Genomic DNA, 26,539 nt, shown 5'->3' with positions numbered 1-26,539 from the left:
CTGGGGAGAAAAGTTTGAATAGCAATTAGCCTATTATGCAAAGCTTATTTTGCCAAGGCCTTGTCCCTTAATGCAGGTAGACTTAATATGCAGACAACAGCTAATCTAAGGAGGGGGTAGGAACCTCTCTTACTGGATTAGTAGTGTAGTTTTAGAGTGATGAGGCCTTGTTGCCTAGATCATTTAGGGGAGGTCCACATCTTTGCTCTTCTCTGGTATAGCCAACAAGGATTGCTTTGGTGAATGAACAACCTGTTTCAGGGTCTAACTCAGATAATCTCCTTAAAATCCTGCTAAGATGCTTAACAAATAATTGGTAAGTGATCAGGAGCTTTGCAGTACAGAAGAAGCAATAGAATGGATCCCTAGAAATATAATTATAGTCTTCAGATGTTATTTTACACAATAGACATAAAAGTAAATTTACTGCTTTATTTTATAAAATAAATTTATAAATAATTTACCTTTGCTTGAAGGTAAATGTTCTCATCTACTATTTCCTTTTAACTTCTTCATAATTTATGGGGATTATCTTTCCCATTAAAAGCTCAGCAATTAATATTACTAAGTCTAGAGTTGTAATTAAGCTACTTTCATTACGGTTTAAATTAAATTGTAGCAAATGCTAGTATAAGAATTTATTATACAGGAAAAGTATTTCCAGCCTCAACTAGTGGTTTTGAATTTTGTTAATATGCAACATTATGGGTTTCAAGGCTTGGTACTTACCTATGATACGCTTACCTGTGAGAGCCCCAGATCGAAAATGGTATTCAGAGTTTGAAGCAGTCATGTCTTAGCTTAATGGTTGTCTGTGCTGTACCAAAATTTCTGGCCGGACTTAGACGACAAATGTAAAATTTAAACTACAAATGTAAAAGTAAATGTGAATCAATTATTTTTTAAAGTAGTGAAACATTTCTACAGCTAGAACTAGAAAAGAGATTTGTCCTTTCTAATAGAACACAGGGGCACCTGGGTGGCTCAGTCCATGAAATGTGCCACTGAGTTTCAGCTGGGGTTGTGATCTCCCCATCCTGAGATGGGGCCCTATATGGGGCTCCCCACTCAGCAGGGAGTCTGCTTCCCCTCTGCCTCTCCCCCTACTCATGCACATACATTCTCTTTCCATCTCCCCCTCCCCCTAAAATAAATAAATAAATTTAGAAAGAACAGGAACAGGTAGGACCTTTCAAAATCAATTGAAGTGAAAATGACGGAGTTGGAGAATACAGATTCAGATTGTTGGACTTGAGTTAGACAGAATGAATAGCACAATGAACTGATTACCTGTGGCGCCCGGTCTGGGGTCACTAGACTTTTAAGTACTCTGGAAAGTTGTAATTGAGGTTTACCAAAAGTCTACAAAAGTGAAAAGCATGTATTTCTGCATGATGCTGCACAGGCTAACTAAATATCAAGTTTCTTTGACTTTGCATGTATTTATATCCATTCCGTTTATGGACAGTAGTTATTTACATCATTTGACCAGAAGTTGTGATATGTATTACCAAATTTAAAAAATGGAAAAATACTAAAACCACTTTTCAATAAATGGTGTTAGTCAGAAATTTTAGAATTTGTATCCACTGAAGAGAAATATTAGAGCCCTTGATGTCAACTGAATAATATCCTTGAGACCTGGAGACCTTCAGAACCACCTGAAGGAAAATTGAGAATTGAAGTGATGAGCCTTTTTTAGTGAATAATTTGCAAATCTGCAGATTTCTATATATCAGTCACAACATAGATAGGTGACAAGACCACTTAGTGAATCTCCTTTTTTTGGCTTCAGAAAAACTGTCTGTGACTAGTGAAAACTAGCTTGCTAAATGACAGTTATTTTCTGTGCTTTTGTTTTATCATGTTTTTGATTGGTCAGAAACATCTCACAGAAGAAGCAGTATGGTCATTCTGAAGGTTACAGACACATTTATAATTTACAGGAAATATTTGAAGGACCTTTTAAAAGTCTAAATCATGAAGAATGGGGATACTGTTTTAAGTATAATTATTAGGTAGTAATTAATGTTCTTCCTTTTCACATGTTGCTCTAATTCTTATTTTTGTGGCTTTACTTCTGTTGTACCTTCCAGCTGAAATCTCTCTTCCCTTTTCTGCCAAATTTTTTCTCATCCTTAAAGCCTTGCTCTGTTGTCCTTTTCATGAAACCTTGCATAATTATTTTAGTTCCATTAACTGTACTCTTAACACTGAAAACGGTTGCCAGCTAAAACATTATTTACTTCTGCTTGCATTCTATCATAAAATCTCTGTCCTCAGAACACCTAGGATAATACTGAGCTTTTAGCAAAATTGAGTGATTGATTTAACACAGTAAAAGAGATGCTAATCGAAGTATATAAATTTCATTTAATGCCAACAAGTAGGCCACAAAATTTTATATAATATGTGTTCGCTCTGATCACATGTGAATTTTCCTTGGCCTTTGGTATTTGGCAGCTACTGGGGAGCATAGGAATACAAAAGTAGTACCAATGCTTGGTAACTATAATGAAACAGCACTGCTTAAGTGGGATTTATGTTTCTGGGATTCCTCGGGCAGCAAATAATGCACTCACTGTGGCAAAATGAAATTCCCACCACCAGCATCATCAAGCAACCACAGATCAGTAAACTTAAGTTTCCTGAGCAGCTAACTGGCAACAACTAGAGTAGGTTAGAATCTTAGCTAGGAAGCCAACCCATTTGCGCACCAGAGTACAGTAGTTAGGAAGCAGAGGGATCAGAGGAAGAAAAGCAGGGAAGATCTACATGAAGAAAAATGGAATGGCAAAAGAGGCAATCCTATTTTATTCTTTCATAAGCACACTGCCCTTTTACATCTTTTAAGAAACGTTAAGTACATATTTTGTATTTAATACTATTTTTTGGTAACAATTTAGAACAAAGGAGATTTGTAGGAATTGTAATATAATATATAATATAATATAATATAATATAATATAATATAATATAATATAATAACATAACTATCCATAACAGACTGATTAATTCATCTCTTAAAAATGATCAGTTGTAGAAATTGTCTAACTAGTAAAATAGGAAATGATATGTCTGAATAGAAGCAGGTTAAATAATCCAAATGGAAAGACATATTTCCTTCTGATATCCATTAATAGACATTTTTCCATTGACCATAAATACCTTGAACAGTACTATGTATTTCTGGGAGGGGGGAAAAATAGTTGTTTTTAGCTAATTAAATAGAATTATTCAAATTTTGAAAAGTAGTTTAATGCATACCAGTATTTTTTGAATGAAAGGGAAAAGAAGTCTTCACTTTCATAAAGTTCTTTTCTAGACCCAAGTTACTTTTAAAACTAATAAAGCAGAAGTTAGCACTTTTCCATAAAGGTTTAGATAGTGAATGTTTTAGGTTTGTAGGCCCAAAGGTCTTTGTGGACTACTCAGCCAGTCCACCTTCTTAGTGATTCAGATATGCCTTCTGGTGTATTGTAGTATTACCATTTTCTTCTTTTAAATGTGGATTAAATCGGATGGAATCAAGGCTACTTTGTAAATAGACCGTCACTGCAGTAAGACAGTATCAGGCACAGATTTTGTAATCACACTGCCTGCGTGCAGATCACGTCCTGCTTGCTTTCTGAGCTATGTGGTCTTGGTTGGACAAGATTGAACTCTGAGTTGCTGGTCTCCTCTCCTGTAAAGTGCAGACCCCCTGCTTGATAGGGTTGTTTTATGTATAGCCCTTTAGCACAAGATCTGCACATAATAAAACTAAACAAATACTGCCTATTAGGGTGATGATGATGATTACCTTACATTTTTAATCACTGTATGAGTTTATCACCTATTAACATTATTTGATGACTTTTCTCCCCTTTTCTTAATTTCTGTGGAGGCTGTTCTGGGGATTATGAAAAATGGGAAAATAGATTATGGGGTTACTTATTGACAGAATATACATTTTTTTGAAAAGCCATTTTGGATTTTTATACTAGAAACTTCGTGTGCATCATTATTATTAGGTAAAAGTGGTCATAATTCGATTCACTGAAGGAGCAAACATGTGCCAAGCCTTTCCTTAGGTGTCAGCTGTAACACATCTCAAGTGTCAGGTCTTATTCTAGGTGGTGCGTATGCAAACAGTTTAAGGGCCTAGTTCTGCTATGAATTTTTAAAATGCTGTTATAAATACAGTATTTTAAATGTATTCATATATGAATGACTTCTAAATTTAAGATTATTTAAAATCTTTCCTATCGAAAGGAAAGACTTTAAGGTTTTCACAGCATTTTTGGCTGATGTTTTGGTTTCTAGAGTTATCGCTGATTTTCTTGATCTAATAATTTAAAAATCTGACAATTCTATAGAAATATGAGACTGTGAGAGTTGCAGTATCAAATTGACAATAACTAAGAGATGTTTAGAGAGCATATCATCTGTAAATAACTATCATCTGTAAATAACTATTATTTACATCATTTTTATATGTAATGTGTACGATTTTAACATAATTACGTGCTATTTCTTGATGGAAAATGTCCGAGGTTGGGAAAATATTTATTGATGGAAAATGTCCGAGGTTGGGAAAATATTTATTGAACAAAATATATTTTGTCCATTTGTAGCCACATTTCTTTCCCTTCCTTATTCCACATGGCCTTAGCTCAGAAGCTGTAGTTAAGGTGAGATTTGATGCCCCAAAGTGAATAACAGTAACTTCCTTTAGTCATGTAACATAGTGTAAGTAGTTTTTTCCGTGTCTAATTCTTGTTTTCTTCCTAGTCTTTTTAGGAGGTAACAGTTAATTTCAGCTACCTTCACATAACAGTGCTTCAGTAACAAACTGGGAAGGAAAGTGAGGTGTCACTAGAAAGAGGGTGTTTGCTTATAATATAATAGATATTAAGTATTTACCGTATAATTTATATAGAGATATATATGGATTTGGGAGGGTATTTAAGCTATAGGTAAAAAGGAATCGTGTGCCTGGTAGACTACTAGACAGTTAAGAAATGTGGAATATTTGCTTACTGCTTTGACATTGTATAAGTTAGATTATTGGTGGTATTTTAATCAAACCACAGGTACACTATTGTATAAGCCAACACAAGAAACCTGTAAAAGTATATTATTTTGAGACATCTAAACATTTGGATGATGAGAAGTGATTATAGTAGATGACTAAATTAATAAAAATAAGTTGGATTACTCTTTTTTCTGCTTCATGAGAAACAGTCATACAAAAAAATGGAAAAATGACAGGTGATAAGGGGAATGAGGAGGACAGTGAGAGTAGTTGGTTGGCATTGTCTTTTCTTTATAGATCTATCCATGACCATAGAAGTGTTCATTTAGAAGAGTTATCTCTAAAGACAGCCACAGGTTTTTGTAAATACATTTTGTACTGTTGAATTTGGAAACAGATGTTGACAGTTCAGTTATGTCACCTGCCATTTTGATGTTCTCTCGCTTGTCACACAGAAATTTCAACTAGTTTCATCCTTTGATGTATAGTAAATCAACCAGTTTCATTACTGTTGGCGCAGCCTAATGTATTCAGTCTAAGAATCAGACAAAAATCTCCCAAATTATATGCTAATACTTTCCCTTAATTTAAAATGCCTTACTGTTTGTATTTTTTTCTTTTCTGGGAAAATTTTATTTATAGTAGAAGTCTTTGGGTTATATAAAGTTTAAGCCTCTGGATGAGTCTGCTAATTAAAATTTTGAATGTAATGTTAACCAGCATTTTAGGAAACTTTCTAGTTATATTATATAAAATATAATATTTGGACAATTATTTTAAAAAACTCTGAAGCTATTTGAAACTGCCAATTTAGATTATTTTAATGAGTTTAGTTTTCCTAACTCTTATTTTTATAATGTGGTAAAAATTGAGCCCATTGTTCTCCCAGAACACTGTTCTTGTACAAATTAGTGACCTCATTCATTGAAATTTTACCCTTTTTTGGGTGTCTAATTGAAAAAATATTAGGCTTGTGACATTGTCAATTCTTAGTTGTCTTTTCTCCCACATCTCTTGAGGTCTTTTATCTGATAGGCCAGCAGTTAAAAATACTGTACAGAAAATAACATATATTGAGTACCAATCCACATGTAAATACATTGTGATAAAAATGGTACCAGTTAACATTTCACGATTATTAAATGGAATGAATTTTAAACATAGGAATGCTGTTTGTGTTGTATATGGGTAACTGGGTTTTGTTTCATTTTGAATTTTCAGAATAACTGTATTATCTCCAAATCTGAGTTTTGTTTTTTTATAGTACTTTTGCTTTAGTAATTGATAGATTTTTACCTATGTTCTTAGAAGCTGCTTTTACTGAATGTCAGAGCAGCTCATAAAAAATAAAAATTCAGTCGAACTACTTACTTTATATAGTATAAAGTTAAAACAGTGCCTCAAACATCATTTTTTAACTTTGAAAGAGATCCTAAATTGTAGTCATATAAGCTTGTGTGAGAAGGTATATAGAATATATGAATTAATGTAAAACTGTGATTAACTTGATGCTTAGAAACTCAAATTAATAGTTTTGAGGGGCTGTAATCTTAAACTGAAGTCATTAGATAGCAAGGAAAAAATACTTAATAATAATTTAGTAATTAAATAAGCTACTATATATACTCCAGTCTTGTGAAAATTATGGTTGAGAATTAAATGATTTTTTTCCCTTTTGATTCAAGTGAGGAGCATACACTAGTTCATATTGGCAATTCAAAAATAAGTGTTGAAGTAATAAATTGTTAACGACAAACCACTTTCCTTGAGCATTCCAGTTAGTCTAGGTTTTACTGTATCTTAATATTATATGTCTCGCTCATTTTATTCAGCTGACAGTCACATTGCTTTTCACTTTTTAAACTCTGCTGTTTTATATTTCTGACAGATCTAGTTTTAGTGAGGGGGGAAAATGGAAATGCAGTATAGAGCCCTATTATATAGCGGCTCAAGAGGTACAGAAATGCATTTCCATTTTTGTTAGAAGCTATCCATTCTTCCCTAACTTACACCTGTTCCTTGCTTGTGCCCTTTGGTTTAACATTGTTCTCCTCCCCAATTTTCCTCTTCTCCTCATTGTAAACTCATGGCAGGGTCTGCTTGGTGAGCTCATTCTCTTACAACAGCAAATTCAAGAGCATGAAGAGGAAGCACGCAGAGCCGCTGGCCAATATAGCACGAGCTATGTCCAACAGAAGCGCAAGGTGATGGATGATTTAAGGGGGCTACTGATGTGTTCACACTAACCAGCTATTGCTGCCAGGATCCTGTCACCTTAATCCGTTTGTGGACTCCAGTGATGGGAAATTATTTTTAACAAAGTAAAAATATAAAAGACACCTAATACAAATATGTAACTTTCCTGGAGTGGATTAATAAACCCAAAATATTAAACATAGGAATTTGTTTTCTGAAACTGAGATTCTCTGTGAGGGTCCATGGATTTGTATTTAGAGAAGAATTATGAATTGTGGTTCACTTGGTCCAGTTACTGTATGGAGGCACCCCAGTTTGTAGCCAGCTTGTCTGTGGTTCACCCAAGTTTTCATTCCTAAAATGTAAAGGATTACTGTGGATGGCCACTATTTAAATTATTTAAAGAATGAAATTTACTTGTTTTAGTAAAATGGGTTAGCAGAAAACATGGCTACTTCTTGTAGAAAAAAATATTCTGGTATAAATTTTGGGCAAAATTATTCAAATACACCCTGATAAACTCATTGATTATTTCCACAGTCATCAGTGAAGTTAGCACAAATAAATTTTCACCTTGGACTACTGAAGGATTGAACATTGGAAATTTGATATGATTCAGGTCCTAAAGAAGAGATTCTAATAAAAGTTGGCATAAATCTGTACAAATGTTTGGTTATAGGTGTAATTAAGAAGTCCTTAAAAAAATGCTTTTGGCTGTTAAATGATCCCGTGGTGTAGATCCCAAGGTTAATGTTCTGAAAAGACTTGAGTCGAAATGAAAGGAATGTAATGACTTCAGAGTTACTTCTGAGATCTTGACATCAGCTTAATTAGGTTACATTTATTAGATCAGGAAAGTTTTAAAAGTGGTATGTAAGTTTTACTCAGGAAAAGAGATTAAGCCATTTAATTAGCTTCCTATAGGTTCTGGTTTGAAGTCAACCAATATTGTAATGATTTAATTACAACCAATATTGTAATGATTTAATGAAGTTTTGCTTACTAACCTTATTACCTCATTTGGTGATGGGTAATACTTGAGAGTACTCCTCACAGTTTCATTTATCTTTTCAGTGTCATTTCCTGACTTTTCTCAATTCCATGGCTGTGGAATCAACTCTTGTATATTTAACTTTCAGTGAATGAACAACATAGGTAGAAATTGAAAATAGTTATTTTCCTATTTGATTAAGTTAAAGTAGATGCCTTAAACCAAAAAGGACTTATTTTAAGTGGTGCTTTAGCATTCTCTGCTCTGTATGTCTTTGAAGTGCCATAAATAGTCTCACAAATTGGATGCTTAAGCCAAGCCATCTGTTCCTTGGGTTTGTTACACAATGAAGGGAAGGAGTTACTATGTTCTGGTATGTTAGAAATATGAAGAGCTCTACTTACAATTTCTTGTTTTCTCATAATGGTAAAATAATTTGAAATGAACCCCACAGATATGCCATCCTAAGATTCTAAGATATGGCTTAAGATTATCGATACACTTTTGAATCAGATGATTAAAGGGATCTTAGTAGTGAATAATGTTAATTTTCTACATTGCTCAAGGTTAGTGTTCATCTGAGGCCTACTTTACTAGTCTGCTTTCAGGTTTAGAAATCTCATTTCTATTTCTGATGTCATCAGATTGTCCATGTAACCCTTTATTTTGCATTTTCCCCATTTGTAAAACAGTAGCTGGCAGGATTGCACCTCCGTGTGTGTGGAGGCATACTCAGTAGAGTACCAAACAGTCTGGCCCACTCCAGAGTTACACCATGCAGAAGGAAATGGAACTTCAAGAACAATTCATGCTCTTCTGTAATGACATCATTCCCTATCTGTCCTGAAAGATCATTTCCTTACTTCACCTTCCCCTGTTTCTCCCTATGGTAGGGACACAGGTGATGTTTCAACCCTTCACTGTCCTCATGATCTGAACCCCAGTTCATGAGATTTGTGTCATTCCTCTAAACATTTGAAGTTTTCTTGAGGTGCAAAACCACAGCTTTTTGTTGCATTTTATTTATTTTATTTTTTTTTAAAGATTTTATTTATTTATTTGACAGAGAACACAAGTAGGCAGAGAGGCAGGCAGAGAGAGAGGAGGAAGCAGGCTCCCTGCTGAGCAGAGAGCCCGATGCGGGACTCGATCCCAGGACCCTGAGATCATGACCTGAGCCGAAGGCAGCGGCTTAACCCACTGAGCCACCCAGGCGCCCCTTTTTGTTGCATTTTAATCATTCTTCCTCCCTTATCTTCTTGAAAATGTAGGTAGGCCTTAACTTCTTTATATCTTATTAGTAGCAGCTAATAAACTGTCCCTATAGCTCATGCAGAGACAGTAGATTCAAACTGCCTTTGGTAGTTCTGCCTCCTATGAATACATAACATATTTGGAAATGTTTACGAGTCCTTTACCTATGTATTTTGGTATTTCAGAATGGCCACAATGGCTTAGTAGGAAGAAACACTTAAAATATGAAACTCAGGCTTGGTTTTGTGAGGAGCTAGTAAAGGTTTTTCTTTTTCAGCTTTAGCTTGTTTCTGCGGAGGATTCCGCTCTTTCTCCATCAGTTTCACAGCCCTGGAATTGTAGAAAAGCTCTGGTTTCAAGACCATTGATACCCATTTCTGTCAGGGTGAGTTTTAAATTAATTTCATAATGCAAACTGAATATATTGAGCAACGGGACAAGAACTTAACTCTTGTCATAAGTGGCAGAACTGTACCAGCGAAGTGTGTCAACATTAAATATTAAATATACCCAGAACATTAAATATACAACATTAAATATACCCAGAATAGGTGACAGGTGAAAAGTCAGATGTGCTGTTCCCTTAAGAAAAAACGGAAAAGTATCTTCTCATTTCTTTAATATTTACTTCAGAAACCTAAATGTTTTCATCTTATTTGCCAGAAAATATTAGGTCTTATTCTTGACTCCCACCATAACACCTGACTTAATATAATGTTAATTTTGATATTCCATTAAACTGAGCAGATAGGAAGCATAGTGATAAGTCTGTGCATGAGTTATGCCTAACACTTGTGCCAAAAGGCAAATGATAAACCTCAAGACTCCTAAAAATACAAATTTATAAAAATCTGAAGTCACTGCTACTAAATACTAATGTTAGCATAAAGATTGTAATTAATAGTCTAATAACCTTGTATCATTTTAACTTACCCTTTTTATGTTATCAAATTACCAAGTTACCTTCTGTAGACCTTGGTTTACAGTAAGCATTCAAACTGTTTTGGTGTAATTATATTAGTTACTTAATTATTGTCCCAGATGTAGAGTACTAGTGGATTTTTCTGTTATAATTTAGGGTATATTGCATGAAGCCATTAATACTCATATTCAAAACTAAAACAGTTTATACTAACACTGCTTATATATTTCATACTAATTAGCTGCAGTCAGATGAGTTTTTAATGGAACAGTTACCTTTTAAAATGAATTGGGAATTTAATCGACATAGCACAGTTTTTATGAGTGCATTATCATAGTATGATGGCATGCCATATGAAAACAATATGAAATTATTTATTTCTCCATTGGTCTTCAAGATTTTGTTCTTCCGGTTGTTGGTGCCTTCCCAACTTGTTTGTTTCCTCACATTTTAGGAGACTATTAATAATTCTTGTCCATTTTACACAAACACAGTCAAATGAAAAAGCTTTTCTCCATAAGTCTGCTTGCTATACAAGAATGAGAAAACAGTAATACAGAGTTTGTTTTATATTATCTTTTCTTCTAATTACTGAATCATATTTGCAGAGATTTTTAGGCATCGGCTTCTAAGGAAAAAACAGTATGTTCATAGCAAGCATTGCTATTTTTATTTAAAAGAAGTTTGGGGAATGTTTTGAGAAACCATTTGGAAAGAGGAATTAAAACCTCAAAATACATTTTTATTGTGTGGATAAGAGTTATTAATATCTATCTCAATAAGTAAATCACTTAAAATTTTCTCATATGTAGTTGCTACCATAATGCCTTGATTGCTTAAATAACTATTGAATGACAGTGAACAAGGACTTACATGAATTTCACCTTGAGTTTTGTGTCCTATGAAATAAAGTCATGTTTATGAATTTTGATTATCAGGAATTAGATAATTATTTTGAAAGACTGAGTATGACAACTTCTGCACCTCACCAAGGAGTCAAAGAGCAGTTATATGGATTTGTCATAAATGACATCATTTTAATAAAATTGATCAGTTGTTTTATATTTTGAATTATACTGTGACTAGAGCCTGTTAATGCAATAAAGTTCTTTGTTGTTTTGGATATTTTATTTTAGAACTGTTAGCATTAGTAACAATTGGAAGTAGTTTCTACAATAGCGATAGATTTTATCCTACTTTTGTTTTATGTTTAAATCAATTTTAGTTGCCTTACTCAATTTTATTGCTACTGATGCATTCACTCTGTTGTGGGTTAGCAGATCTTGCACTGGAATTGAATTTAAAAACAAGCATCTGGCTCTACTTAAAGCTCTGAAAATACAAGTTGTTCTTTGATTTATTAAATACTTCTCTACTTACAGAACAGAAATGGGTAATAGATGCTTAACTTATACACTGTGACTAGTGAATTTTTTCAGTAACTATAAATGATAACATGCATCTAAGTTCCCAAAACACATTTCTGGAGGTGTCAGTGCTCTTTTTCTCCAAGCATCCAAATGCCTAGGGCAGAATATAAAACAACCTATGAAAACTATAGTAACTGCATATACTGATCTCTTATTTTTTTAACGAGCCCTTCATCAGAAATGACTAGAATAGTGTCTGGAATAGGATTGCTTTTTAAGGCTATTAATATAGTTAAAAATTTTTGATAAGCAATTTTAGTGTTGAATACAGATTTTTTTACTTTATTAAATCATGTAATTTAAAATGTGCTTTGATTAAATATACATATAAAGTCAATAATTTTTAAAAATACTTCTCAAAAAAGTTAACTTACTGTACATTTTATGTAAATCTATTTCTACTGAAATAAAGTTAATTTATTTTAAATATCTAGGTGACAGACAAAGAGAAAATTGACCAGCTTCAAGAAGAACTTCTGCATACTCAGGTAATTCTGATGAATAGAAAGAACCAGGGACTTGAGGGGCACCTGGGTCTCTCAGTGGTTAAGCATCTGCCTTCATCTCAGGTCATGATCCCAGGACTCTGGGATCAAGCCCCACAGCAGGCTGCCTGCTTCTTCCTCTGCCTGCCACTCTGCTTGGCTCTCTCTCTTTCTCTCTCTCTATCAAATAAATAAAATCTTAAAAAAAGAAAAAAGAACAAGGGACTTTATCTTAAGTTTGATAATGGAATTTTTTTAAGGGAGCAAAATTTGGAGTGGTTTGATGATACAATCATTATAAATAGATGTAAAAAAATGCAAAAGTAAGTTAAGAAATAAAGAATAAAAAAGAAACTTGGTAAGTGTGCTTTACTCATATGTGTAAAAACATATCTGAGTGAACCTTGTACTTCTAATTTTAATGAAAAACTGCTGTGGAAAAAAAAGTGGGGGAAAGTGACTTGTTCTTACATAGACCTATGCTTGCATTTTTACGTAGATAGGCTGATAATTCAAGTCATTTAGTAGGCTGATTTAAGTCTACCATAGTTCTAATCGTCCCTCAGTATCTTTTTCCTTTACTTCTCTAACCCCAAAATGAATCAGATAATGGCTTTTCTAAATGTATTTCTGGCACTGATTTGAAAAGCTCTTCTCCTGTAGTTGGTTATAAAACCTTGATTATTTTAAAGACATGTTCTGTGCAATCTGATGAGTAGGTAAATTCTAGTGCAGAATTGCCATATCATCCACTCCATCATTAATTAATATGTTTTTATTATTATTATATGATATAAATACAATTGAAATCTATAATCTAGTTATGTTAATTTACATGGATAACAACAATGTGCAATAATAATTAAGTTTTTGTCTTTTAAATTAACACTTTTTTTAAGGAGAGTCTCTTTTTTAGGGAAGAAATACAAGGGTCAACCTAGATGAAATTAAACAGTATATTTTTTCACAGGTTCTCTTAATATTCTTGATTTCATTGATATCTATGCATTGATCCTCATGCCTAACTATACCATAGAATCACTTGTGCTCTGGCCGTCTCCATATATATTTTTAAAGGCTTTTCAGCCAAGCAATTCCAATCTTCAGTTCAGCCAGAGGTTAGGAATCCTTGGTCTCAAAGTGTGGTCTCTCGAGCAGTTGCATCAGTATCCTTTCAGGATCTTGTTAGACATGCAAATTATTGACCCCTTCCTAAACCTCCTGAATCAGAAACTAGAAGTAAAACCCAGCAATCTCTCTTTTTAAAAGCCCTCAAAGTATTCTGATGCATCCTTAAGTTTGAGCACTGTTGGTCTTGATCTTTGGAGGACAGCTCACTAACACATCTCTACAGAATGGCTGAAGATTGGCACCTGTACCAAAGAATTATTCCATCCCCAGAAAATGTAGATCTGCATAATTGATTCCATATTTACAAAGAAATGAGCCAGTGTAAATCCTACCACCCTTGTTTATCTGTTGATATCAACTCTTTGACTTGTGTAATTTGTAGTGTCAGCCATGGGCATTGACACAAAGACTGAAAAATTCTTGACATAATAAACCCTAGGGTTAGCTATCTATACCAGTGATGTGCAGTAGAAATACAATGCAAGCCACGTGTGTGATTTAAAGTTTTTGCATTCCAAAAAGGTAAAAAGGAATAGGTAGAACTGATTTTAATAATACATTTTATTTAACACAGTGAATTCCAAATTAGGATCATTTAACATGTAATGAGTAGAAACATAGTAATGAGATATTTTATTTATTCATTTATTTACTGAATTGTAAAAGTCTGGTGTGTATTTTACATTTAACAGTGCATCTCATTTCCGACTGAACTATGTTTCAGAGTGCTCAACAGCTCCAGTGGCTGGTGGCTACCATATTACACAGCAGAGATTTATTTATGTCAGAGTTTTGTTGTATATTTTATATATACAGCATATAAATGAGCAGGTGTTACTTAAAAATGTTTATAGTAGAATCTAGCTTCTTGTTCTACCTGTCTCATATTACTGAGTTCTACTGCAGAATATGCTTTTTTTAAATTTGACTATAGTTGGACATTGTCTGAGGATAGACCCCTGATTGCCTGTTACTTTATTCTTGAAAGATTACAACAACCTAAAAATTTTCCAGAGGATGATTTTTCCATTTTGAAAGGCATGATATAAGTTGGACATAAACATTCTGCTGGTTTTAGGAAGAAGTAATTTTTAATAGTGTCTGAATATTGCTCATGTTTAGAGAAGAGATGATAGTATACAAACTAAGAAGATCAAGTAGAAAAGGATTGCATTTATTTGAGAAGAGAAGTGTGTAGCTAAGCATCTACCTTGACAAAGCAAGCTATCTACATGTATCAATCTTTTTAAAAAATCTCTTTTTATATCAGTATTTTAAGAATTAATGTGAAATCTCTGGCCTTGGAAACATAACCAAAATTTGGAGAGTTTGAGTTCTTGACTCTGACCTATAATCAAAACCCTGTGATAAGCTACCAAGGGTCCCCAACCTCAGATCCCTAATCTAGGGAACCTTTGCCTCATGTAAAGACTTTAGGAAGCTAATGCTAATAAAACATTCAGTATTGGGCCTGTCACATAATACATGCTCAGGTACTATTAGCTGTTGTTATTTCATTTTAATATACAACATAAAATAATGTGGGGAATGGGAAGAATTTGAATTTTTGTCAAATGTCCCTATGGTAAAGACTTAAATTTTTGATGTAATAGGAAATACTGTTTCAGTAGAGTATACTTAAGAACTTACTTCTTTAAATTCTTACATTTTACTATTTTTAAATAATTCAGTTTCTTCAATGTAAATAGCAAAGAATTTTCCAAAGAAAATGCCAATTTATAATAGAAAAACGAATTCCATTGTTTGCATGAGAATTTTCATAATTTATTTTATCCTCAGCATTTTCAAAGAAGCTTCTTAAATGAAATAATTCATTTTAAATATTCAGAAGATACGACTTCAGGATTTTGGAAGATTTTAATTTAAACTAATTAAATTGTTAACTCATCTTTTTCTTACGTAATTATGGTGTTATTTTGTTACAGTTAAAGTACCAGAGGATCTTGGAACGGTTAGAAAAAGAGAACAAAGAATTAAGAAAATTAGTATTGCAGAAAGATGACAAAGGCATCCATCACAGAAAACTTAAGGTATTTTCAGTTTACCTTAATTTTGCTAATTCCAGAACTTTGCATTTCACATTGTACATTCATCAATACCAGTTTTTAAAGCCATAATGTGTTCTATTCTTTTCTTTCTAACCTGATACCCTTTGGAGATAGGGAAGTCTTTTCCTGTATTAAGACACTTCATAAATTATAGTCTACAGATATTTGTTTCATATAGGCCCATAAAATCTTCATCCTTTTAACAGTCATTTCTTGTGAATCAATTTATTTTTCAGAAATAAAGATAAATAAATTTATCTTTAGGCTGATTTAAGTTCTACAGTTATAAAATAAGAATTGTGAGTTGAGGGACATTTAGATATGACTTGGCATCATATCTTAAATTTCCAGTGAATGATTAGTCCATTTTCTTCAGTATTATGAGAATTACTGTTTTCTTCTGGAAGGTTTTGTAGGCATTTTACAGCATTTTTGTAAAAAGTGTATGCTGGTATTTTTATCATCAGCACATTGGTAATTACCATTATCAGTAAGTTAAATCTCATTATTGCCCACTAAACCAAGCTGTATGTGCTGAATTAGTTGAATTAGTAACATTTTTAATGTATATCTTATATAAGTAAACAGAATTTGTATATAGCAAACCTACAATAAGTCATGGCACATGTATTCTGAAGCCAGGGTCCAAAGATAAGTAGTTCCTCTTTAACCTACATGTATTAATAGTTCTAACTGTAAATCATGACTTCATAAAACAGTAAATAGCATGGCTTTATTCACAATTTACATGTGGTGATTGAGTAAAGTCATATCCAAATGCAATATATTTTGAGAGTTCACCTCAGAAATGGTATTTTTTCTCATAAAATGAAATGGTAATGAAAATTTCAAGAATTTTTTGTTTATTTTTTGGTGGAAAGGATAGCAGTTGCTTTCCATTTAATTACTTCTAGGTGTTAAGAGCTGAAAGGAAATGTTGGCCCTCATTTTGTTCCTGCCTTGCATTGAAACTTGTCTTTAATTATTAAATGCTTGGCATGGTAGTCCTTTTTTTCCTCGCTTGTTTATTTGTTCATTAGTTGTTCAAATACTTTATTGAAGTATTTGCCAGGTACCATGCTCTGTCCTGGTTCTCGAGAGAGAAACAATGCAGGATGTCTGCCCTTGATGCTCTCACACTTGAGTCTGTACAACTGTCACAGTACACTTACTCATTCTGACTGATTTAATAGTCTTCTTAGTGATTTCTTCTCTACTTTTATCCTTTCTTCAGTTTCTCTCCCCTCGCCACCATACACATACCAAACTTGATAGGGGATGATTTCCTTGTAGTTGGTCACCTGACTCCTTTTTTGGCCTTTGTGGTGTTAATGATCTTCCTTTGTTGGGCATTTAATATTTGTTCTTCAATATTAAACAGTAACTTCCCTCTTTTAACATTTAATTGGAAGGTTAGAAAATCCTCAGTTAATGTACTATATTAAATCAGCCTATCTCTAAATTGAGTAAGAGAAAATGGAATTTTATTATATACTGTTTTACTATGAAAGTATATTATATAATTAGAAAAAAATCATTATAGAAAAACATTTTGGATTTATCAACTTTTTTTCTCTTGACACATCTGATTTTCTTTAATTTATTCATATTAATTTTTGAAATTTTCTAGAAATCTTTGATTGACATGTATTCTGAAGTTCTTGATGTTCTATCTGATTATGATGCCAGTTACAATACACAAGATCATCTGCCAAGGGTAAGTGAAAAATTTATATGCAGTGAGCTTGCTCTTCAGCAAAAGAACACTTCAGATTTTAAAAAAGTTATGTGTGTGTGTCTGTGTATGTATATACTCAGACACACAGTCTAGCCATATACATAGGGACATACGACAGAGATATAAACAGAGATATATATTTTTTACCTATATATTATTATGTGCTTTAGATGATGTGTTAAGCATTAACTGTTGCTTGACTCTTGGTCCACTGGCTTAGTTATATTTATATGTAATGAAGTAAGGTTATTAGGTACTTGGCATTATGTATTTGTAACATCCACGAAACTAAAATATTGGAACAGTGGATTAAATTAGTCATGAAGGAAATTTAACATCATAGAATTGAAAATGTCTTTATAATGAATAAGCTAGCTACGGAAAAGATTTATAGAACATGAGTGATCTGGTTTTAGAAGTAATAGTTTAATTTAGCACAACTTTTTGTTAAAAATTTGGATATAAATACTGGATCCAATTAATATTTTACTGTTTATATTTTTGGTATGCATAGAGGTAATGACCATCTTTGTTTTTATGGATGAGATTTTTAAAATCATTTAACTGTAGTATTTTTAAAAGACTGAAAAAATCTCAGTGATATTTCAAATCTATTTAAGTAAAAGTGTGTATTTAAAAAATCTGAACTGATGTTATTTGTTCTATGGTAAGGTTGTTGTGGTTGGAGACCAGAGCGCTGGAAAAACCAGCGTGTTGGAAATGATTGCTCAAGCACGTATATTCCCTCGAGGATCTGGGGAGATGATGACACGCTCTCCAGTTAAGGTAGGACTGTAGGCCATCTGGATGAAACTCCTCGGGAACGTAGCTGCTGCAGTGAAGTTTGTTATGTTGAAATGAAGAATTATAACGAAAAAGGATGGATACATAGCCCTGGGAATTAGTCCTATTGTGGAAATCGGTGCAGGCACAGCCTGGAGACCAGTGTGACAGGAGCGGAGCGGGTGATGGACGAGAGATGGAAGAGGAGGGCAGAGGTGTGGTGGGACCAAGCTGCACTAAGCCGTTGTTAGGACTCTGGATTTTATTCAGAGTGAGGTCAGTGAGAGGTTGAGTCCGAAAATGAGAATATTGGAAGTGGAGTCTGTAAATGTAGATAATTTTCCAGTTTTACTCTAAGAAGAATGGAGCAATGGGGCAGTAGTAGTTGAAATATGTTGGGTCAAGGGAAAGATATTTACCAACTGATTGTAATGATACAGTTTGAGAGGTAAAAATGATGATGTAAGGGACAGGGAACAATTGCTCGTAGTAGCAGAGTCTTTGAGGACAAAGGCTGGAACTCAGCATGCAATATATAGAAGTTCTCACAGTTCATCCATTGCCGCAGGAAAAAAGTCTATGGTTACAGTCTTTCATTCAACAAATATTTATTGAATGCCTAATATGCTTGGCACTGTTCTAGCAGTGTGTTAGTTAAATAAAACAAAGATCCTTTCTATAATGGAGGATGAGTTCCATTAGAAGAAGCAGGCAATAAGTAAGAAGCAAAATAAATGACTGAATTACATAGTATGTTAGAAGCTGGTAATTGTTGTGCCACAAAAAAAAGAAGGTGAAGCCAGGTAAGGGTAGGGTGCCAGGTAGACTGCATTGAGACGGTGACATTTGAACCAAGACTTGCACAAAGTGAGGGAAGAAGTCATGTGGATATCTAGTTCAAGAGTGTTCCATGCAGAGAAAAAGTTAGTGCAAAGCCCCTGAGGTAGTTCGGTGGCTGTTGTGTTCAAGGCCAGTGTGGCTAGAGCAGAGTGAAGAGTAGTGGATGGATGATGAGATCAGAGGACTAATGGGAGGCAGGAGGAAACAGATCATTAGGGCTTTGTTGGTCATTGCACAGACTTGGATTTTTATTTTGAATGAAATAGGGAGCCAGTGCAGGGTTTTGAACAGAGTAATACTACATTTTTTTTAATAGAGAAAGAGTTCTCCTGTGCATACAAGTGGAGAGGGGTGCAGAGGGAGAGGGAGAATATCCCAAGCAGACTCTGTGCTGAGTGCAGAGCCCGACACAGGGCTCGATCCCAGGACCCCAAGATGACAACCTGAGCCAAAATCAAAAGCTGAATGCTCAATCGACTGAGCTACCCAGGTGCCCTATAATACTGCTTTTTAAAAAGGCTCGCTGTAGCTGCTGTGCTGAAAATAGATGTAAGTAAGATGGGTAGATCAAGAGAGACCAAATGGGAAGCTATTGGAATGTTCAGGTGATTCTTTCACCAGGGAACTAGCCACAAAGATGATAAGAGATCACTGGATTATGGATCGATTCTTAAAGCAAAATCAGTAGGATTTCTTAGCATACTTGATATGAAGAAGTGTAAGTCAGTTATCAAGACGATGCCAGTGCTTTTTGGCCTGAATAAATTAGAACATGTAATTGATATGGGGGAGTCTGGAGTAGTGGGAGTTAGCTCTGGAGAGAAGATTGGGAGTTTTTGACTTGCAAGAGATATTAACAAATAAGTAGCAGTTGGAGATCTGGGCTAGAGACATAAATTTAGACGTCATAATCAAATATCTAAAGGTGGTATGTAAAGCCATGGTCTTACTAGGTAAGTTCACTGAGGGAGTGAGGAAAGAGAAGACACAGGATGAAGGATTGTGTCCTGGGCATACCCAAGATTAAGAGGTTGAGGGTGGAGCAGACAACAAAGGAGCTTCTCAAGGAACCAGCAGTGTAATAGGGGGAACCCAAGCAGCATAGTGTACTGGAAGCCAGGTCAAGAAAATAACTAGGAGGAGGCAGTGATCAGTGAGGTCAAACACTGCTGACAGATCAGGAAAGATGAAAACTAATAATTGGCCATTTTACCAGTGAAGGCAATTAAGTAGAATATGTGCAAGTATCCTTCTGCTTGCTTCCACTTGCTCAGTGAAATAAGAGGCTAGATTATCAGCTATGAAGTAATGAGAGGGGAGAAGGTATTAAAGATCGAGTGAACAAGTCTTTCTAGGCAAGTGGTGACTCCAGAAGTGAGTTGATGGAGATAAGGCAAGATATAATAGGATTCCTGAGCCATACTAAGGTCTCCATTAAGATCTGTGGAGATAGGGGCGCCTGGGTGGCTCAGTCGGTTGAATGTCCAGCTCTTCAGTTTTGGCTCAGGTCATAATCTCAAGGTCATGAGATCGAGCCCCCATGTTGGGCTCTGTTGCTGGGTTGGGGCCTACTTAAGATTCTCTTTCTTCCTCTGCCTCTCTTTCCACCCCTCCACTTGCACATCTGCTCTTTCTCTCAAAAACGATCTGTGGACATAAATTCAGGGGGAAAGCTGAAAGCTGTCGTAAGGTGGTTTTTTTTTTTTCTTTTACTTTAGCTGGTGGGTGTAGAATAATGGCAGAATTAGAAAATTGACATCACCAAGAACAAAGGCCAGAATAGATAATAAGGCTAGTGCTAAAATCTTCCAGAAGTGAAGTCTGTTCAAAACTGCAACAAGCAGTCTAGTGTGATTTATAACAGAGTGCACTGTTTTGGATCTGGGCATGAATTCAACTATGTTGTGTAAAACCAGTTTCTTTTCCGTTGCTCCATGGTTTTGTGTGAACACACCAAACTTTATAGATCCATCTTACTATTGATAGGCACTTGGAATATTTCTGGTGGGGGGAAAGTCTAACTGTACCTCATAGCTTATTCTATAATCATCTCTAAAAATGTTGTAAATCTACCTTTTACATTGCTACCAGCACTCTAATTATAGTGGCTGTTATATGAATAGCATTATGAATGATATTATATTTTAGGAAGGAATTCATTTTCTTCTGGCAGGTGAGTAAATCATGAACAGATTTCCTTGAAACAGACAAGGCTCGTTTCTTTCCGGTTCACCATTACTTCTCTAGAATTTACCAGGACTTCTTCTCTTTGATAGACTCTGAACTCTGTGTTTTTGTCTCCCCTAGATAGATTGCCAGAATCTTGATTTAGCCTCTTTAGCAGATTCTTTCTGTTTTGCTAACTCATGTGCAAACACGTTACGGGGAAATTGTGGACAAAAGGTAGGGCTTGGTTTTTGGAGATTGATTTCTGCTGTCAGTTTTTTTCTGGAGCTTTAGCACCTTAAGCCAGGGCTGCTTGATACCCTCTGATCTCTGATCTTGTCTCCTCAACCCAGTAAGACTGCTTCAAGTTTTAACCTTTTCTCTTACGTGACCCTGTGCCACAAATCTACAAGCACCCCAAAGGAAAACAGCCATAGGAATATGCCCCTAAAATCCTCTGGGGTCTTGGGCCCAGTCCAGGATGCCATGGCTGCTCTCTGATGCTTTCAAACAGCTAAGTTTCGTTGGTTTTCTTAGCAAGTCTCAGTAGAAGGAATTGTATTTTAAAAGTAAAATTGGATCATTATAAAGAAGCCTGAAAAGCTGCAGTTGAAAAGCAAAGGAATGTGAACTTTAGAAGTCCTCATGAAAGCCCTGACTATTGATATATAAGCTGTTAGGGAATTCTTTATGCAGATGTCTCTCACTCCTTGGGTAGAAGCTACATTAGCTCCCCTGTGGTCAGTCTTCTGTGCACGTAGGTTTTGCTGCACTGCCATTTAGTTCTGTGTATTATTTCTCCCAGGAGGTAGTGAGCTCTAAACGAGGGACAGTAGATTCTTTGTTTACCCTCCGGCAGCACTTGACACAGTTAGTCCTCAATAGATAGAAGTTGAATGAATGAATTGTCCTTTACCTAAGTTAACCTTTGAAGTTAAATCCAAGATTTCTTTTTGTTTTTCAAGTTGTAGTTTGATGGTTCTGTTCTTAGTAGTCTTATAGCATTGACTGGAAAAGGATCGGGGCAGCAGCATTTTGTTTTAGGTCATGAAAGATCAAGAGTAGCCAGCAGTCTTGTTGGGAAATTACAGCACATGCAACAGATATATGGACAATACAAATAAAAAATTCTGTAGTCTCTGCACTGCCATGTTGACAGCCCCCAAGGATGTTCCTTTATGTGTACTGTGAGGGGATGCCTGGATTTATGCAGTGCGGTGGGCTGCTCTAGACCCTGTAAGTCCTATGGGATCAATATGAATTGTAAATGTATTACTACATCTTGATTTTCCATTAATTTCAGGTTACTCTGAGTGAAGGTCCTCACCATGTGGCCTTGTTTAAAGATAGTTCTCGGGAGTTCGATCTTACCAAAGAGGAGGATGTAAGTAGAATTTGTATGAGGTTCATGGTAGCTTCTAACTCCTATAAGCTTAAGAAAGACAACTAAACTGGAATATTAGTTAGTTGAAGATTTTCATAGGATTTTGTTGTTTTCTATTAATAGCTCGCAGCATTAAGACATGAAATAGAACTCCGAATGAGGAAAAATGTGAAAGAAGGCTGTACTGTTAGTCCTGAGGTGAGTGTTGTAGTTCATTTTAACAATGTTCTGTGGAAATTCAGAGTTTATGATTTGAGATAAATCATGATTGGCATTCATGTTTAGATTGCAGCTATTCTAAAACACACAGATTTTTTAAAATATTCCAAATAATGTATCATTTTGTGAGTAATTTTCTAGAATAATTAAATAAAAGGATCAGAAAAAGAATAACTTCTTTCTGAATGGATGAGGTACAGAATTTTCAGAACATACATATCATGAATATATTACTAACAGATCGCCGCCCATGGTGAATTTTGTTTTCTTTTGTTTTCCCTGAGTAGACCATATCTTTAAATGTAAAAGGCCCGGGATTGCAGAGGATGGTGCTTGTTGACTTACCAGGTGTGATCAGTGTAAGTATATATAGAACATGTATTTTTGTCTTGTTCCTATTGTGGAAAATATGTGTAACGATATTTAAAACCTTTTTCTTCAAGACTGTGACATCAGGCATGGCTCCTGACACAAAGGAAACTATTTTCAGTATCAGCAAAGCTTATATGCAGAATCCTAATGCCATCATACTGTGTATTCAAGGTAAATCTTATCAAAAGGTTTTAATTGCACTGATATGCTTCCCTCTTTAGCAGGCTAAGCTTTGCTCTAAATATGCACATTACATAAACATACAAGATAAATGTCTTGCCCTCCCTAAATCATTCATTTATTAGTAAATAGGATTGATATTGGCAATATTTTGATAAATTTTATTGTAGGCATCGCAGATTTTTATTAGCTAGAAGTTCTTTTCATAACTAAAATAAATGTATTAAGTTTTCTTACTGTAATGTAGATACAAGGGTGTAGCATATAGAAATTTTAAAGTCTACTTTGCAGTTGTTATAGTGTCATTTTTCAAATTTTTTTCAGATGGATCTGTGGATGCTGAACGCAGCATTGTGACAGACCTGGTCAGTCAAATGGATCCCCATGGAAGGAGGACAATATTTGTTTTGACCAAAGTAGACCTGGCAGAAAAAAACGTGGCTAGTCCAAGCAGGGTGAGGGCAAGTTCTTCATTGTGAAAGAACAGATTCTTTGTATAAGCTTCAGCTATGATAGGGACTGGTGATAAAAGCAAAAACATACAGCAAACAAAAACTTGTAGAATACTTTAGTGGGATTTTTCTTCTCATTAAAAACAAAGTATTAGAAAGTTAAAGTAAATTACTTAAGTGCAATTTTGAGGTTTAAGTAAAATTCCATAATTTCAGTTTGTTTGTTTCAAAAATTCTTAGAAAACTATTAATGCTGCTTACTCTAATTTAAATAATCTTATATGCCGATGATCATTAACCACTTATTAATTAACCACAAATTAATAATGATTGTGGTGTTTCTTTTCTAAAAAAATTTTTTTTAAGTTAATGTTTATAAAGTAGTGTAGGCCTAGTGACACTATAGATTCCTTCTGGACATTATGTATACATTTTTTTGTTGGTTTTTTTTTTCTTTTTTTTTTGCAAACAAACATTACCTTTCCTAACTGATCAAAGACTATGAAGCAGATTTTTATAATACGGAAGGCAATGGGTTGGTCTCGGGCCTCACAGTTGTTATCCATACTCCACCACCAAGCTGTGTTGTCCTTGGGCAAATCTTGTTACTTCTCTGCATCTAGTTAGTGCATAATCCATCCTATTAGTCTAGCTGATCTCTAGGGTCATTTTCATTTCTAAAATTCTGCAGCTTTATACATCTTTATACATGGGGTTCAGTGTCCCTCTTTCTCCTCTAACAATGAGAAAGTTTTATTTCAACATGACATTGTAACTCTTACTAGGGAGCAAGTCATGACTTAGAGCGAGTTCTTTGCTTAGTTCTAAAAGCAGAAGTCAGTGATTGAAAATATAGGGTCTGTAGCCAGATTGCTTGGTTTCAAATGCTGGCTCTACTCTTTGCTAGCTGTATAATGTTGGGTAAATTTTTAAACTCTTTTTAGTGCTTTTGGCTTCCTCATCTGTTGGAATGAAGATATTAATGGTACTATCTCATAAGTTGCAAAGATTTAATGAGTTAAATATTTGTTGTGAAGTGGTTAAATAGTGCTTGGCACTGTCTTATATACATGATGGCTGTCATCTGTTATATCTTGATCCCCCATAGAACAACTTAAGGTATAAGTACCCATCCCTTGTGCTACTGCTTAGAATTTCTCTCCTTCCCACCTGAAACTTGCTGCGTGTGCCTCTTGTGCTGTGTTCCCAAGATAGACCACCCCAGAGTTTACCAATTCCATAGAAGGACTCACAAGACTCAGCACATAGTCATTCTTACACCAGCATCTGTGAACAGTGATTAGATACAAAGAAGAATCCCAAAAAGCAAAAGTACAAGAGATGGTATCTGGAGGAAACCAGGTTCAGGTTTCCAAGAGCCCTCTCCCGGGAGAGTCCTGAAGGAAACACTTAATCCCTCCAGCAACAAGTTTCTCTTGAGAGACTCAACACCTAAGGTTTTTACTGGGGGCTGTTCATGTAGGCCCCCTCAAGTACCAAAATTCCAGACGCCCAAAGGAAAGCAGATGTTCAGCAGAAACCACATTACTCACACAATGAGCCACTCTTGCAGGGAAAGTTTTGTTTCAATGTGGGAATTGTTTACCAGTGAGGTCCTCGGATGCCGGCCAAGGACGAACAGGCCTTTCTAAGGACCGCAGTCTCATGCCTGCTCTGTTAACTCTTCTCTGCACAGCCTCCATGACCTTTGCATTGCCATGTTTTGAGGGGCAGGGCCTGCTGTGATGGTGCTGGTCCTGGTATGAAGACAAGTAGAAACAAAGTGGAAGGAAATTCTGTGCCTTCTTCCCATGTCCCTTCATTTCTTTCATTCCTTTCCCCTCTTCCCTAGGATAGTAAGTTTGTATTTCTTTTGAAGTGCAGTTAAGTTTTCTATCAATCCTTTTTTATACCAAAGAGGCAGCATTAGCTCAGGGGTGTAACTTGTCTTGAAGGAGTGATTCTTCCTGTAGTGTTAATGTGAATGGGCTTCTGGGAGCAGAACCTTCAGTTGTGTGAATGATAGATCTCTATGTAAATATGCATTTTTCTGGGGACAGAGTTTATAGTTTTTACTACATTTAGAAAAGGGTTTTTGACCCTAAAAGAGATGAGAGCCAATGGATCCCAATATTTTTAAAAGTAATATAAGACTGTCCCACCTTGTTTAGAATTTATCTATTTGAAGAAAGTATAGGGAAATAATCATCACAGCTGCCATTTATCGAGGGCCTCTGCATGCCTGGCACTGTGGTACGTATCGTAGTGCTGCAGAGAATCTTCTCAACAGTCATTTTGAAAAAAGCGGGGCACCTGGGTGGCTCAGTGGGTTAAAGCCTCTGCCTTCGGCTTGGGTCGTGGTCCCAGGGTCCTGGGATCGAGCCCCATATTGGGCTCTCTGCTCAGCATGGAGCCTGCTTCCTCCTCTCTCTCTCTCTGCCTACTTCTCTGCCTACTTATGATCTCTGTCTGTCAAATAAATAAAATCTAAAAAAAAAAAAAAGTAAGTAGCTTCTTCAGGCCTTGTAGCTAGTAAGTGGTAGAATTGAAATTGAACTAAGGCCTGACTCCACTGCACATCATTCCAGGTTTTACTAATGCATCTTAGGTCTTAATAATGTATCTTTTAGTGTAATGAAATTAAATACATTCATTTTTTTCCCTCAAATAGCAGTTGAGAACCATTTTAACACTTTTGTACAGATTTATATATTTCACCGAACATATATGTATGCAGCATTATTAAATTTTCTTTTTGAATAGTATGTTGTACTTTAAAAAATTACATAAACATATATCTCACATTTATTTCCCATGTTTAAAAATAGATTCAGCAGATTATTGAAGGAAAACTCTTCCCAATGAAAGCTCTGGGTTATTTTGCTGTTGTAACAGGAAAAGGTATGCAAA

General features: G+C 35.1%; 1 protein-coding gene across 5 annotated transcripts in view; it reads left to right on the top strand.

Annotated features, from left to right (window-relative positions):
* OPA1 (OPA1 mitochondrial dynamin like GTPase) overlaps positions 1–26,539 on the top strand; it is a 90,201-nt gene that overhangs the window by 11,947 nt on the left and 51,715 nt on the right. For 3 of the 5 annotated variants that reach the window (XM_032337637.1, XM_032337647.1, XM_032337628.1), the window contains 11 exons: positions 7,111–7,221; positions 12,245–12,298; positions 15,373–15,477; positions 17,126–17,212; positions 17,906–18,019; positions 22,326–22,406; positions 22,530–22,604; positions 22,913–22,984; positions 23,069–23,168; positions 23,502–23,632; positions 26,458–26,530. In XM_032337637.1, coding sequence (XP_032193528.1) covers positions 7,111–7,221; positions 12,245–12,298; positions 15,373–15,477; positions 17,126–17,212; positions 17,906–18,019; positions 22,326–22,406; positions 22,530–22,604; positions 22,913–22,984; positions 23,069–23,168; positions 23,502–23,632; positions 26,458–26,530 — 1,003 coding nt within the window. The remainder of the gene's footprint in view (positions 1–7,110; positions 7,222–12,244; positions 12,299–15,372; positions 15,478–17,125; positions 17,213–17,905; positions 18,020–22,325; positions 22,407–22,529; positions 22,605–22,912; positions 22,985–23,068; positions 23,169–23,501; positions 23,633–26,457; positions 26,531–26,539) is intronic. The other 2 variants (XM_032337665.1, XM_032337655.1) reach the window with 1 other exon arrangement.

Source organism: Mustela erminea, chromosome 1 (genome assembly GCF_009829155.1).
Source record: "Mustela erminea isolate mMusErm1 chromosome 1, mMusErm1.Pri, whole genome shotgun sequence".
Classification (NCBI taxonomy): domain Eukaryota; kingdom Metazoa; phylum Chordata; class Mammalia; order Carnivora; family Mustelidae; genus Mustela; species Mustela erminea.
This window is presented reverse-complemented; position numbering and strand designations above follow the sequence as displayed.